Here is a 16,468-nt window from a genome sequence, read left to right on the forward strand (position 1 = left end):
GAACACGGTGATGAACTGAATCTTTAAATAAGACTCACCTGAACACGGTGATGAACTGAATCTTTAAATAAGACTCACCTGAACACGGTGATGAACTGAATCTTTAAATAAAACTCACCTGAACACGGTGATGAACTGCGGCGTCAGCAGCTGCGGCCGCAGAGCTTTGACCTCGGCCACGTTTCCCAGAAGTCCCAGCATGTTCCGGTGAAGCTCCTGCTTATCCGGGAACTCCTGGTGGAAAACCAGACACAGAAACAACGGTCAGGACAATCGCTCTCTGCACTGCAGGAACTCTAAATCTGACCAGGAATATTTGTCTTATTTCTAGTTAAAATGTCTCATCTGTAATTGTAAATGTACAAGTTTCAGTGTATCCTGGAAAGGTCCAAAAATTTAGAATGAGATTAAAATGCTATAAAAGAGTCTGGATCTCTCTCAATGTTCAAAAAGAGCCTAAAACAAAAGTTGTTATTAAATTATGTCTCTTCATATTAAATTATGTCTAACTCTAAAACTATGTGTGAATGAACGTTTCACGCGCGCGGCTAAAGGTTTTACGCGTGCGCGTGAAACCTTTAGGCCAGTGGTCGGCAACTGGCGACCCCCGGGCCAAAATTGGCCCGTCTCCAATAATATCTGGCCCGCCAGATGACATTGAAAATCTGATTTTTAAAAAAAATGTTCTTTAATTTTTTATTTTTTTTAATTATTATTTACTATCACAAAAACGACAATTTCATAAAGAATTCAAAGCCTTTATTTAGAAAAGATAAAATAAAATAAAAGTAGGATCTTCATGATTCCGGACGCACACAATTGTGTATAGTTCCTGTCACCTGTAGCATAGGGGGGCCTTAATTAGAGGTGCACACAAATATTCAGGAGTAACGCAGGCACAGACTCCCGGCAAAACTCCTGAAGCTGTTGAAATGGTAAGACGTATGTGTCGGTGCTCCTCGGTTTATGCAAGCTAGCTTGCTGTTGGTCTTATAAATGGTAAAACGTCCATTATATGTGTAAAAATACGTCGGAAAATCCGCCTCTTTGGATATCCTCTCACTGACTTCAGGAGACAGAGAGCTGCTGCTCCGTGTGCACGTACTGACTGTCCCCTGTGCTGCTGTTCATAGGTGCGTCATGGGTTTTTCATGGGTTTAATTAGTGCTGGGCGGTATGAACAAAAATTTATATCACAGTATTTTTTTTTTCATGCACAACTGGGTGTTAACCACATTTTCTAATGATTTGGAAAGGAATTGCTGCAGTAAATTGTCTTAGAATGGCCTATTTTACTGTCAAATCAAATCAAATACATTTTATTTAGGCTTTTCAAAGAAAAAAATCTTTTACAAAATTACAATGTAGAAAATATTTATTGAAGATAAAAAACTGAACATGTTTTAATTTCCAGCATTATGTTGTTTTGGTTCCACCTCCTGGTGAATGTTGGTAAAATTCTTATGGGGTTACTTTTTGACTTTTTTCACAATATTTTGACTTTTTTCTCGACATTTCAACTTTTTTCTCGACATTTTGACTTTTTTCTCGACATTTTGACTTTTTTTCTTGACATTTCGACTTTTCTTCTTAACATTTCGACTTTTTCACAAAATTTTGACAATTTTCTCGACATTTTGACTTTTTTTCCTCAACATTTTGACTTTTTTCACAAAATTTTGACATTTTTACTTAACATTCCGACCTTTATAAATCAAATACATTTGATTTAGGCTTTTCAAAGAAAAAAATCTTTTACAAAATTACAAGGTAGAAAATATTTATTGAACATAAAAAACTGAACATGTTTTAATTTCCAGCATTATGTTGTTTTGGTTCCACCTCCTGGTGAATGTTGGTACAATTCTTATGTGGTTACTTTTTGACTTTTTTCACAATATTTTGACTTTTTTCTCGACATTTCAACTTTTTTTTTTCAACTTTTTTCTCGACATTTTGACTTTTTTTCTTGACATTTTGACTTTTTTTCCTCAACATTTTGACTTTTTTCACAACATTTTGACATTTTTTCTTAACATTTCAACTTTTTGCATAAATCAAATACATTTGATTTAGGCTTTTCAAAGAAAAAAATCTTTTACAAAATTACAATGTAGAAAATATTTATTGAACATAAAAAACTGAACATGTTTTAATTTCCAGCATTCTGTTGTTTTGGTTCCACCTGCTGGTGAATGTCGGTAAAATTCTTATGTGGTTACTTTTTGGTTGGCCAACGATTTATGTTTGTGGTGCAACCGTTACGGAGCGGCCAGTCTATTTCCTTATTTTACAACGCCTTATTAATTGTTCGGTCTTTTCCCACTTATTCCACCGAACACTCAAAGTGTTTTTTTGCCTTTTTCAGCAGAACAATTTCGAACGTAGCGCCGTGCGGCGTTCCCAACGTTGTGTAGCTACTGTACAAACTCACCGGTATTACGGTATATGAAAAATTCATATAAGAAAAATAAACACCGGTATTCGGTATGAACCGGTATGGACCGGTATGAACCGGTATACCGCCCAGCACTATGTTTCATGTCGTTCTGTGTATTTTAAAGAAGGACTGCATTTGTTAGTAGCTTGGCAGAAAATAATATTATTATCACCAAGTTACTTATAAGCGGTTTCATAACGCAGCCACAAAGTAGCGCTAAACATTAATAACACACTAATAACAGTCCGTAGCAAATTCAAGTTACTTTATTTAAAATAATTACTTTCTTAAATTACTTTTTTGTACAAGATATAATAGTATAATAATATTAGTAGCTTATAGATAGGAGGAAAAAAGATGTTCTGGCCCACCATTCTGCTTTAGGTGCTCACGTAGAACAACCTTTAGGCGCTCACGTAGAACAACCTTTAGGCGCTCACGTAGAACAACCTTTAGGCGCTCACGTAGAACAACCTTTAGGTGCTCACGTAGAACAACCTTTAGGTGCTCACGTAGAACAACCTTTAGGCGCTCACGTAGAACAACCTTTAGGTGCTCACGTAGAACAACCTTTAGGTGCTCACGTAGAACAACCTTTAGGCGCTCACGTAGAACAACCTTTAGGTGCTCACGTAGAACAACCTTTAGACGCTCACGTAGAACAACCTTTAGGTGCTCACGTAGAACAACCTTTAGGCGCTCACGTAGAACAACCTTTAGGCGCTCACGTAGAACAACCTTTAGGCGCTCACGTAGAACAACCTTTAGGCGCTCACGTAGAACAACCTTTAGGCGCTCACGTAGAACAACCTTTAGGCGCTCACGTAGAACAACCTTTAGGCGCTCACGTAGAACAACCTTTAGGCGCTCACGTAGAACAACCTTTAGGCGCTCACGTAGAACAACCTTTAGGCGCTCACGTAGAACAACCTTTAGGCGCTGACGTAGAACAACCTTTAGGCGCTGACGTAGAACAACCTTTAGGCGCTCACGTAGAACAACCTTTAGACGCTCACGTAGAACAACCTTTAGGCGCTCACGTAGAACAACCTTTAGGCGCTCACGTAGAACAACCTTTAGGTGCTCACGTAGAACAACCTTTAGACGCTCAAGTAGAACAACCTTTAGGTGCTCACGTAGAACAACCTTTAGACGCTCAAGTAGAACAACCTTTAGGTGCTCACGTAGAACAACCTTTAGACGCTCACGTAGAACAACCTTTAGGTGCTCACGTAGAACAACCTTTAGGTGCTCACGTAGAACAACCTTTAGGCGCTCACGTAGAACAACCTTTAGGCGCTGACGTAGAACAACCTTTAGGCGCTCACGTAGAACAACCTTTAGACGCTCACGTAGAACAACCTTTAGGCGCTCACGTAGAACAACCTTTAGGCGCTCACGTAGAACAACCTTTAGGTGCTCACGTAGAACAACCTTTAGACGCTCACGTAGAACAACCTTTAGGTGCTCACGTAGAACAACCTTTAGGCGCTCACGTAGAACAACCTTTAGGCGCTCACGTAGAACAACCTTTAGGCGCTCACGTAGAACAACCTTTAGACGCTCACGTAGAACAACCTTTAGACGCTCACGTAGAACAACCTTTAGGCGCTCACGTAGAACAACCTTTAGACGCTCACGTAGAACAACCTTTAGGCGCTCACGTAGAACAACCTTTAGGCGCTCACGTAGAACAACCTTTAGGCGCTCACGTAGAACAACCTTTAGGCGCTCACGTAGAACAACCTTTAGGCGCTCACGTAGAACAACCTTTAGGCGCTCACGTAGAACAACCTTTAGGCTCACGTAGAACAACCTTTAGGCGCTCACGTAGAACAACCTTTAGGCGCTCACGTAGAACAACCTTTAGGCGCTCACGTAGAACAACCTTTAGGTGCTCACGTAGAACAACCTTTAGGTGCTCACGTAGAACAACCTTTAGGCGCTCACGTAGAACAACCTTTAGGCGCTCACGTAGAACAACCTTTAGACGCTCACGTAGAACAACCTTTAGGCGCTCACGTAGAACAACCTTTAGGTGCTCACGTAGAACAACCTTTAGGCTCACGTAGAACAACCTTTAGGCGCTCACGTAGAACAACCTTTAGGCTCACGTAGAACAACCTTACGCACTCACGTAGAACAACCTTTAGACGCTCACGTAGAACAACCTTTAGGCGCTCACGTAGAACAACCTTTAGGCGCTCACGTAGAACAACCTTTAGGTGCTCACGTAGAACAACCTTTAGGCGCTCACGTAGAACAACCTTTAGGCGCTCACGTAGAACAACCTTTAGGCGCTCACGTAGAACAACCTTTAGGCGCTCACGTAGAACAACCTTTAGGCGCTCACGTAGAACAACCTTTAGGCGCTCACGTAGAACAACCTTTAGACGCTCACGTAGAACAACCTTTAGGCGCTCACGTAGAACAACCTTTAGGCGCTCACGTAGAACAACCTTTAGACGCTCACGTAGAACAACCTTTAGGCGCTCACGTAGAACAACCTTTAGGCGCTCACGTAGAACAACCTTTACGCGCTCACGTAGAACAACCTTTAGGCGCTCACGTAGAACAACCTTTAGGCGCTCACGTAGAACAACCTTTAGACGCTCACGTAGAACAACCTTTAGAAACTCACGTAGAACAACCTTTAGACGCTCACGTAGAACAACCTTTAGGCGCTCACGTAGAACAACCTTTAGGTGCTCACGTAGAACAACCTTTAGGCGCTCACGTAGAACAACCTTTAGGCGCTCACGTAGAACAACCTTTAGGTGCTCACGTAGAACAACCTTTAGGTGCTCACGTAGAACAACCTTTAGGCGCTCACGTAGAACAACCTTTAGGCGCTCACGTAGAACAACCTTTAGGCGCTCACGTAGAACAACCTTTAGACGCTCACGTAGAACAACCTTTAGGCGCTCACGTAGAACAACCTTTAGGCGCTCACGTAGAACAACCTTTAGGCGCTCACGTAGAACAACCTTTAGGCTCACGTAGAACAACCTTTAGACGCTCACGTAGAACAACCTTTAGGCGCTCACGTAGAACAACCTTTAGGCGCTCACGTAGAACAACCTTTAGGCGCTCACGTAGAACAACCTTTAGGCGCTCACGTAGAACAACCTTTAGGCGCTCACGTAGAACAACCTTTAGGCTCACGTAGAACAACCTTTAGGCTCACGTAGAACAACCTTTAGGTGCTCACGTAGAACAACCTTTAGAAACTCACGTAGAACAACCTTTAGGCGCTCACGTAGAACAACCTTTAGGCGCTCACGTAGAACAACCTTTAGGCGCTCACGTAGAACAACCTTTAGGCGCTCACGTAGAACAACCTTTAGGCGCTCACGTAGAACAACCTTTAGACGCTCACGTAGAACAACCTTTAGGCGCTCACGTAGAACAACCTTTAGGCGCTCACGTAGAACAACCTTTAGGCGCTCACGTAGAACAACCTTTAGGCGCTCACGTAGAACAACCTTTAGGTGCTCACGTAGAACAACCTTTAGCGCTCACGTAGAACAACCTTTAGGCGCTCACGTAGAACAACCTTTAGGCGCTCACGTAGAACAACCTTTAGGCGTTCACGTAGAACAACCTTTAGGTGCTCACGTAGAACAACCTTTAGGCGCTCACGTAGAACAACCTTTAGGTGCTCACGTAGAACAACCTTTAGGCGCTCACGTAGAACAACCTTTAGGCTCACGTAGAACAACCTTTAGGCTCACGTAGAACAACCTTTAGGCTCACGTAGAACAACCTTTAGAAACTCACGTAGAACAACCTTTAGAAACTCACGTAGAACAACCTTTAGGCGCTCACGTAGAACAACCTTTAGAAACTCACGTAGAACAACCTTTAGGCGCTCACGTAGAACAACCTTTAGGCGCTCACGTAGAACAACCTTTAGGCGCTCACGTAGAACAACCTTTAGGCGCTCACGTAGAACAACCTTTAGGCGCTCACGTAGAACAACCTTTAGGCTCACCTAGAACAACCTTTAGGCTCACGTAGAACAACCTTTACACACTCACGTAGAACAACCTTTAGACGCTCACGTAGAACAACCTTTAGGCTCACGTAGAACAACCTTTAGACGCTCACGTAGAACAACCTTAGGCGCTCACGTAGAACAACCTTTAGGCTCACGTAGAACAACCTTTAGGCGCTCACGTAGAACAACCTTTAGACGCTCACGTAGAACAACCTTTAGGCGCTCACGTAGAACAACCTTTAGGCGCTCACGTAGAACAACCTTTAGGCGCTCACGTAGAACAACCTTTAGACGCTCACGTAGAACAACCTTTAGGCGCTCACGTAGAACAACCTTTAGGTGCTCACGTAGAACAACCTTTAGGCTCACGTAGAACAACCTTTAGACGCTCACGTAGAACAACCTTTAGGCGCTCACGTAGAACAACCTTTAGACGCTCACGTACAACAACCTTTAGGTGCTCACGTAGAACAACCTTTAGAGCTCACGTAGAACAACCTTTAGGCGCTCACGTAGAACAACCTTTAGGCGCTCACGTAGAACAACCTTTAGGCGCTCACGTAGAACAACCTTTAGGCGCTCACGTAGAACAACCTTTAGGCGCTCACGTAGAACAACCTTTAGACGCTCACGTAGAACAACCTTTAGGCTCACGTAGAACAACCTTTAGGCTCACGTAGAACAACCTTTAGGCGCTCACGTAGAACAACCTTTAGGTGCTCACGTAGAACAACCTTTAGGCGCTCACGTAGAACAACCTTTAGGCGCTCACGTAGAACAACCTTTAGGCGCTCACGTAGAACAACCTTTAGGCGCTCACGTAGAACAACCTTTAGGTGCTCACGTAGAACAACCTTTAGGCTCACGTAGAACAACCTTTAGACGCTCACGTAGAACAACCTTTAGGTGCTCACGTAGAACAACCTTTAGACGCTCACGTAGAACAACCTTTAGACGCTCACGTAGAACAACCTTTAGGCGCTCACGTAGAACAACCTTTAGGTGCTCACGTAGAACAACCTTTAGGCGCTCACGTAGAACAACCTTTAGGCGCTCACGTAGAACAACCTTTAGGCGCTCACGTAGAACAACCTTTAGGTGCTCACGTAGAACAACCTTTAGGCGCTCACGTAGAACAACCTTTAGGCGCTCACGTAGAACAACCTTTAGGCGCTCACGTAGAACAACCTTTAGGCGCTCACGTAGAACAACCTTTAGGCGCTCACGTAGAACAACCTTTAGGCGCTCACGTAGAACAACCTTTAGGCTCACGTAGAACAACCTTTAGACGCTCACGTAGAACAACCTTTAGGCGCTCACGTAGAACAACCTTTAGGTGCTCACGTAGAACAACCTTTAGGCGCTCACGTAGAACAACCTTTAGGCGCTCACGTAGAACAACCTTTAGGCGCTCACGTAGAACAACCTTTAGGCGCTCACGTAGAACAACCTTTAGGCGCTCACGTAGAACAACCTTTAGGCGCTCACGTAGAACAACCTTTAGGCGCTCACGTAGAACAACCTTTAGGCGCTCACGTAGAACAACCTTTAGGCGCTCACCTAGAACAACCTTTAGGCGCTCACGTAGAACAACCTTTAGACGCTCACGTAGAACAACCTTTAGGCGCTCACTTATACGTTTTGCGAGAGCGCGTCAAACATTTTAGTGAGTGCATAAACGTTTTACCTGCTCACGTAAAGAACTGTACGTGCTCACTAAAAGATTTCACGCGCATGCGTAAAACCCATTATACATATTAAAAAGATCCATGTCCCTTTTGGGCTCTGCACAATTAGGCTTTTTCTTGCTCCCTTGTTTCTTTTTCTTTGCGTTTTATCTCCGCTTTTGTGTTTCTAATTACTGCTCTGTTGATCCATGATGACGTGGATAGACGTCTGTTGACGACCAACCATTTTACTGATGACCAACGATTTTATCCAAAACACATTTGGAGATTCATTTGACATTTTTGTTTTAATGTTAACTGAGTGAGAAAATCTCAGCACAACATGTTATACAATGCTTTAAACCTAATATGAACCAAGTGGTGCCACAGAAATAAATACCCCCCCGCCCCCCTCTCACCTGTAAACACTCCAGGAACAGGCTCATGCCCCAGCCCCCCCGGGGGCCCCCCCTGAAGCCCCGCCCCCCTGAAGCCCCGGCCCCCCTCTCACCTGTAAACACTCCAGGAACAGACTCATGCCCCGCCCCCCCCGGCCCCCCCCGCCCCCCCCGGCCCCCCCGGCCCCCCCTGAAGCCCCGGCCCCCCCGCCCCCCCCTCACCTGTAAACACTCCAGGAACAGGCTCATGCCCCGGCCCCCCCGGGGGCCCGGCCCTGGACCGCCCCCCCGGCCCCCCCCGGCCCCCCCCGCCCCCCCCCCTCACCTGTAAACACTCCAGGAACAGGCTCATGCCCCGCCCCCCCCGGCCCCCCCCGGCCCCCCCGGCCCCCCCGCCCCCCCCTCACCTGTAAACACTCCAGGAACAGGCTCATGCCCCGGCCCCCCCGGGGGCCCGGCCCTGGACCGCCCCCCCGGCCCCCCCCGCCCCCCCCGCCCCCCCCTCACCTGTAAACACTCCAGGAACAGGCTCATCCCCCGACAGTTGAGAAACATCTGACAGTTGTCGGGCGTCTCGTCCGTGATGTTCCACAGAGCACTCCAGGAGAACTCCATCACCTGATCACACTAGAATAAATATAATAATATAATATTAATATAATATTAATGAAAACTCCATCACCTGATCACACTAGAATAAATATAATAATATAATATTAATATAATAATGTTCCACAGAGCACTCCAGGAAAACTCCATCACCTGATCACACTAGAATAAATATAATAATATAATATTATATTAATATTAATGAAAACTCCATCACCTGATCACACTAGAATAAATATAATAATATAATATTAATATAATAATGTTCCACAGAGCACTCCAGGAGAACTCCATCACCTGATCACACTAGAATAAATATAATAATATTATATTAATATAATAATGTTCCACAGAGCACTCCAGGAGAACTCCATCACCTGATCACACTAGAATAAATATAATAATATTATATTAATATAATAATGTTCCACAGAGCACTCCAGGAGAACTCCATCACCTGATCACACTGAGGAATAATTAATATTAATATTATATTAATATTAATGAAAACTCCATCACCTGATCACACTAGAATAAATATAATAATATAATATTAATGTAATAATGTTCCACAGAGCACTCCAGGAAAACTCCATCACCTGGTCACACTAGAATAAATATAATAATATTATATTATATTAATATTAATGAAAACTCCATCACCTGATCACACTAGAATAAATATAATAATATAATATTAATATAATAATGTTCCACAGAGCACTCCAGGAGAACTCCATCACCTGATCACACTAGAATAAATATAATAATATAATATTAATATAATAATGTTCCACAGAGCACTCCAGGAGAACTCCATCACCTGATCACACTAGAATAAATATAATAATATAATATTAATATAATAATGTTCCACAGAGCACTCCAGGAGAACTCCATCACCTGATCACACTAGAATAAATATAATAATATAATATTATATTAATATTAATATATTATTAATGAAAACTCCATCACCTGATCACACTGGAATAAATATAATAATATAATATTAATATAATAATGTTCCACAGAGCACTCCAGGAGAACTCCATCACCTGATCACACTAGAATAAATATAATAATATAATATTAATATTAATATATTATTAATGAAAACTCCATCACCTGATCACACTGGAATAAATATAATAATATAATATTAATATAATAATGTTCCACAGAGCACTCCAGGAAAACTCCATCACCTGGTCACACTGAGGAAAATATAATAATATTATATTAATGTAATATTAAATTAATATTAATATATTATTAATGAAAACTCCATCACCTGGTCACACTGAAATATAATAATATAATATTATATTAATATTAATGAAAACTCCATCACCTGATCACACTGGAATAAATATAATAATATAATATTAATATAATAATGTTCCACAGAGCACTCCAGGAGAACTCCATCACCTGATCACACTAGGAAATAATAATAATATAATATTAAATTAATATTAATGAAAACTCCATCACCTGGTCACACTAGGAAATAATAATAAAATAATATTAAATTAATATTAATGTTATATTAATGAAAACTCCATCACCTGATCACACTGGGGAAAATATAATAATATAATATTAATATAATAATGTTCCACAGAGCACTCCAGGAGAACTCCATCACCTGATCACACTAGAATAAATATAATAATATAATATTAATATAATAATGTTCCACAGAGCACTCCAGGAGAACTCCATCACCTGATCACACTAGAATAAATATAATATTAATATATTAATGTAATATTAAATTAATATTAATGAAAACTCCATCACCTGATCACACTAGGAAATAATAATAATATAATATTATATTAATATTAATGAAAACTCCATCACCTGATCACACTGGGGAAAATATAATAATATTATATTAATGTAATATTAAATTAATATGAATGAAAACTCCATCACCTGATCACACTGAAATATAATATTAATATAATATTAAATTAATATTAATATATTATTAATGAAAACTCCATCACCTGATCACACTGAGATATAATAATATAATATTATATTAATATTAATATATTATTAATGAAAACTCCATCACCTGGTCACACTGAGGAATAATTAATATTAATATAATATTAAATTAATATTAATGAAAACTCCATCACCTGATCACACTGAAATATAATATTAATATAATATTAAATTAATATTAATATATTATTAATGAAAACTCCATCACCTGATCACACTGAGATATAATAATATAATATTAAATTAATATTAATATCATATTAATGAAAACTCCATCACCTGATCACACTGAGATATAATATTAATATAACATTAAATTAATATTAATGTAATATTAATATAATATTAATGTAATGTTAATGTAATATTAATATAATATTAATATAATATTAATGTAATATAAATGTAATAATAATATAATATTAATGTAATATTAATATACTATTAATGTAATATTAATGTAATATTAATATCATATGAATATCATATTAATGTAATATTAATATAATATTAATGTAATATTAATATAATATTAATGTAATATTAATATAATATTAATATAATATTAATGTAATATCAATGTAATATTAATGTAATATTAATGTAATATTAATATACTATTAATGTAATATTAATATAATATTCATATAATATTAATATAATAATATAATATTAATGAAAACTTCATCACCTGATCACACTGAGATATAATATTAATGTAATATTAATGTAATATTAATATACTATTAATGTAATATTAATATAATATTAATATAATATTACGACCCCAGTAGCTACTGCATATTTAAACCAACAAACCAACCTGGTCACACTGGGAACAAAACAAGCGGAAACACAGTTGGAAAATGCACTTTTTTTTTCTTTTTTTTTTTTGTTTTTGCAAGTGTCAAGTTTCATTTTTTTTAATTATTTTATTTTTAATTATTTTATTTTATTTTATTAACATACAGTACGAACAGCGACAGAAGACGACATCAAGTTACAATCATATGCATCTATCTATGTCGAAATGTTGAGATTAAAAAGGAAAGGAATAAGAAAAAAGAGAAAAAATGAAAAAAAAAAGAAAAAAAAATAAGAAAAAAAGAGAGAAACAGGAAAAAAAGAGAGAAACAGGAAAAAAAGAAAAAAAAATAAGAAAAAAAGGAAAAAAAAGGTCAAACACTCCTGAAAAAGCTCCAGGAGCCACCAGGGCGGCGCTAAAGAGCCGCGGGTTGACGCCTCCTGCACGAGCACTTTTTTAACCCCACATTTGGTTCACAAAGTTAAACAGACAAGAATACAACAATGATTGAATAAAACACAAAACACTCACCATTCCATCCTGGAGCTTCTTCTGGATTAAATTCAGCATCGTCTGTGAGGAAAAGGAAAATAAAATAAAACATGATCAGATTCATCGTGGAAAAGACTGGCAGCTGGAATTTGTGTCACACTGAAAAAACTCTTAAATTAAAAAAAAAAAATCTTTACAAGAATATTTGTCTTATTTCTAGTTAAAATGTCTCATTTTTAGTAAAAGAAAATCTCATTACACTTAAAACAAGACTCATCACTGGAAAAAACAACAATTTTCACCTGTTTCAACTAGATTTTCACTTAAAATAAGTGGAAAAATCTGCCAGAGGAACAAGATTGTTTTGCTAATCCCATCTTTCCCACTTAAAAAGCTGCCGGTTACCAGATTTGCTCTTTAGCGCCGCCCTAGTGGCTCCTGGAGCTTTTTCAAAAATGTTTGACCTTTTTTTTTTATTTTATTTTTCTCTTTTTTTCCCTTCTTTTTCTTTTTTCTTTTTTTTTTGCTTTTTGTTTTCTTTTTCCCCTTATTTTTTCCTTTTTTTCCCTCTTTTTTTCTTTGCTTTTGCTTTCCTTTTTAATCTTGAAATTACGACTTTTTAATCTTGACATTTCAACTTTTTTCTTGACATTTCGATTTTTTCACAAAATTTTGGTACTTTTTTTCTCGACATTTCAATTTTTTCTCAACTTTTTTCTCGAAATTGTACTTCCACATTAATCTTGACATTTCGACTTTTTTCTCAACATTTCAACTTTTTTCACGACATTTTAACTATTTACTCGACATTTCGATTTTTTTCTCTACATTTCCCCACGGCTTAAAAAGCTGCTGGTTTGTTGTATTTACCTTGACGAAGCCCATCTTCCCCACGGTTTGTTGTATTTACCTTGACGAAGCCCATCTTCCCCACGGTTTGTTGTATTTACCTTGACGAAGCCCATCTTTCCCACGGTTTGTTGTAATTACCTTGACGAAGCCCATCTTCCCCACGGTTTTTTGCATTTACCTTGACGAAGCCCATCTTCCCCACGGTTTGTTGTATTTACCTTGACGAAGCCCATCTTCCCCACGGCCTGGTTTGTTGTATTTACCTTGACGAAGCCCATCTTCCCCACGGCCTCCTTGTGCTGGTTGTCCACCTGGCAGACGAGCGCGTTGCAGAGATGAACGGCGATTCTCTGGATGGATTCGTCCTGCCGGGCCGGTTCCAGGATCTTGAGCAGCAGCCGGTTCACCCGCCGGTACTGGAACTCCAGCTCTTCAGGGATGCTGAAGTTACACAGAGTCAGGCAGCAGTTCCTCTGGACCTGACCAATCAATGAATGAATGCATGAATTAGCTTTATTTATTTATTACACGGAGTCAGGCAGCAGTTCCTCTGGACCTGACCGATGAATGAATGAATGAATGAATTAGCTTTATTTATTTATTACACAGAGTTAGGCAGCAGTTCCTCTGGACCTGACCAATTAATGAATGAATGCATGAATTAGCTTGATTTATTTATTACACAGAGTCAGGCAGCAGTTCCTCTGGACCTGACCAATCAATGAATGAATGAATGAATTAGCTTTATTTATTTATTATACAGAGTCAGGCAGCAGTTCCTCTGGACCTGACCAATTAATGAATGAATGCATGAATTAGCTTGATTTATTTATTACACAGAGTCAGGCAGCAGTTCCTCTGGACCTGACCAATCAATGAATGAATTAGCTTTATTTCGGTCTTCTACACACTTTTTTACAAAACAAAATTAAAAAATAAAATAAACATTTCTTTTGCCGAAAGAACGCACGCAAAAAAGAACGCACGAAAAAACGCACAAACAAACGCATGTTCGCAAGAAAAAACGCACAAAAGAACACACGAAAAAACGCACGTACGTACGTACGTACGCACGAACAAACGCATGTTCGCACGAAAGAACACACAAAAGAACACACGAAAAAACGCACGCACGCAGGAAAAACGCACCAACGAAACAACGCTTGCACGAAAGAAGGCACGAAAAAACGCACACACCAACGAAAAAACGGACGAAAAACCGCACAAAAAAACGCACGCACGAAAGAGCGCACGAAAAAACGCACACACACAAAAAAAAACCGCACGGAAGAATGCACGCATGAAAAATGCACGAAAAAACGAACAAACGCATGTTCGCACGAAAAAACGCACAAAAGAACGCACGAAAAAACGCACGTACGCACGAACAAATGCATGTTTGCGCGAAAGAACACACAAAAGAACACACGAAAAAACGCATGCAGGAAAAAACGCATGCACGCAGGAAAAACGCACGAACGAAACAACGCTCGCACGAAAGAAGGCACGAAAAACGCACGCACCAACAAAAAAACGGACGAAAAACCGCACAAAAAAACACACGCACGAAAGAGCGCACGCACGCGCGAAAAACGCACACATGCACGAAACAACGCACGAAAAAATGTACGCTCGCACGATAAAACGCATGCACAAAAGAACGCACGCTCGCATGTAAAAACGCACAAAAGAACGCACGCTCAAAAATACGCACACGCGCACGGGAAAAACACACGCATAAAAGAACGCACAAAAAAACGCACGCACGCACGAAAGAACGCACGCTCGCATGAAAAAACGCACGAAAAAACGCACACACGCAAAAAAAAATGCACGAAAGAATGCACGCATGAAAAACGCACGCACGCATGAAAAAACCCATGCACGAAAGAACGCACGAAAAAACGCACGCACGCACGAAAGAACGCACGAAAAAATGCACGCACACAGGAAAGAATTAGCTTTATTTATTTACTACACAGAGTCAGGCAGCAGTTCCTCTGGACCTGATCAGGAAGAGGAAAATCAATCAGCAAACCAGACCTGATCAAACGGGCAACGAGTCTAATCCGGGGCTCGTCAACTCGCACACCTTTTTTTTCCAATTTTTTCTTCTTTTTTTTCTTCTTTTTTCTCTTTTCTTTTTTATCTCGACATTTCGACTTTTTTCTCCACATTTCGACTTTTCTCAACATTTGTTTTTTTTTCTCAAGATTTCGACTTTTTTCTCAACATTTGGACTTTTTCTTTTCTCCTCACCGTGACCTCCTGGTAATGCTCCATGCCGTTCAGAACCACCTGGATCACGTCTCGGCGTAACCGGACGCTCTGGTCGCCGCGATACTCCGTGTTGGTCAGGTAGAAAAGCGCCGCGCTGCCCGTCACCTGGATGCTTTTGTCACATTTATGGCACTTCAGAGCCGCGATTACCAGCTGAAAAAGAGATAAAAAATAAAGGAGAGAACGTTTAGAAGAGGAGGTGATGCAACAGGACGTCACAGACTATGTTTACATGCAGTCAAAATTGGGGTTATGGCTAATATTCCAGTTACTGAAACATTAGGAATAATGTGTTTCCATGCGTGAGCTAACAGGGTTATCCCTGTTTCCATGGTGATTAATCATTTGTGGCGACGGCCGCGGCTAATCCAGGACGAGAGAACACACATGGAGGCCTCACGTCGAGCACTGGAAATCTGAAAAAAATTATTTATTTTGGTGGGGAACAGGTGCAAAAACTCAAAATCTTACAAAGAAAGAAAGAAAGAAAGAAAGAATGCACACACGCACGAGAGAAAGCACGAAAAAACGCACAAAAAACGCAAGCTTGCACGAATAAACGCATGCACGAAAAAACGCACGGAAAAACGCACGCACGAAAAAACGCACGCACGAAAGAACGCACGGGAAAACGCTTGCGCGAAAAAACGCACGGAAAAACGCACGCAAGAAAGAACGCACGAAAAAATGCACGCACGAAAAAACGAACGCTTGCACGGAAAAAGGCACGCACGCACGAAAAAACGCAAGAACGCACGAAAGAACACACAAAAAAAACACCCACGCACGAAAACATGCACGCACGCACGAAAGAACGCACGAAAAAACGCACCCACGCACGAAAAAACGCACGCCCATACGAAAGAACGCACGCATGAAAAAACGCACGCTCGCACGAAAGAA

The 16,468-nt window shown here is 40.1% G+C and overlaps 1 protein-coding gene across 2 annotated transcripts in view; it reads right to left on the bottom strand.

The window, feature by feature from the left end:
* The window catches only part of LOC133454889 (protein zer-1 homolog), a 75,656-nt gene that overhangs the window by 9,063 nt on the left and 50,125 nt on the right, over positions 1-16,468 (bottom strand). For both annotated transcript variants that reach the window (XM_061733603.1, XM_061733604.1), the window contains exons 7-11: positions 15,545-15,718; positions 13,549-13,764; positions 12,473-12,514; positions 9,013-9,132; positions 119-234 (exon numbers count right to left, since the gene is read on the bottom strand). In XM_061733603.1, coding sequence (XP_061589587.1) covers positions 119-234; positions 9,013-9,132; positions 12,473-12,514; positions 13,549-13,764; positions 15,545-15,718 — 668 coding nt within the window. The remainder of the gene's footprint in view (positions 1-118; positions 235-9,012; positions 9,133-12,472; positions 12,515-13,548; positions 13,765-15,544; positions 15,719-16,468) is intronic.

The sequence above is a fragment of the Cololabis saira genome, chromosome 11, assembly GCF_033807715.1.
Source record: "Cololabis saira isolate AMF1-May2022 chromosome 11, fColSai1.1, whole genome shotgun sequence".
In the NCBI taxonomy this organism is placed as follows: domain Eukaryota; kingdom Metazoa; phylum Chordata; class Actinopteri; order Beloniformes; family Belonidae; genus Cololabis; species Cololabis saira.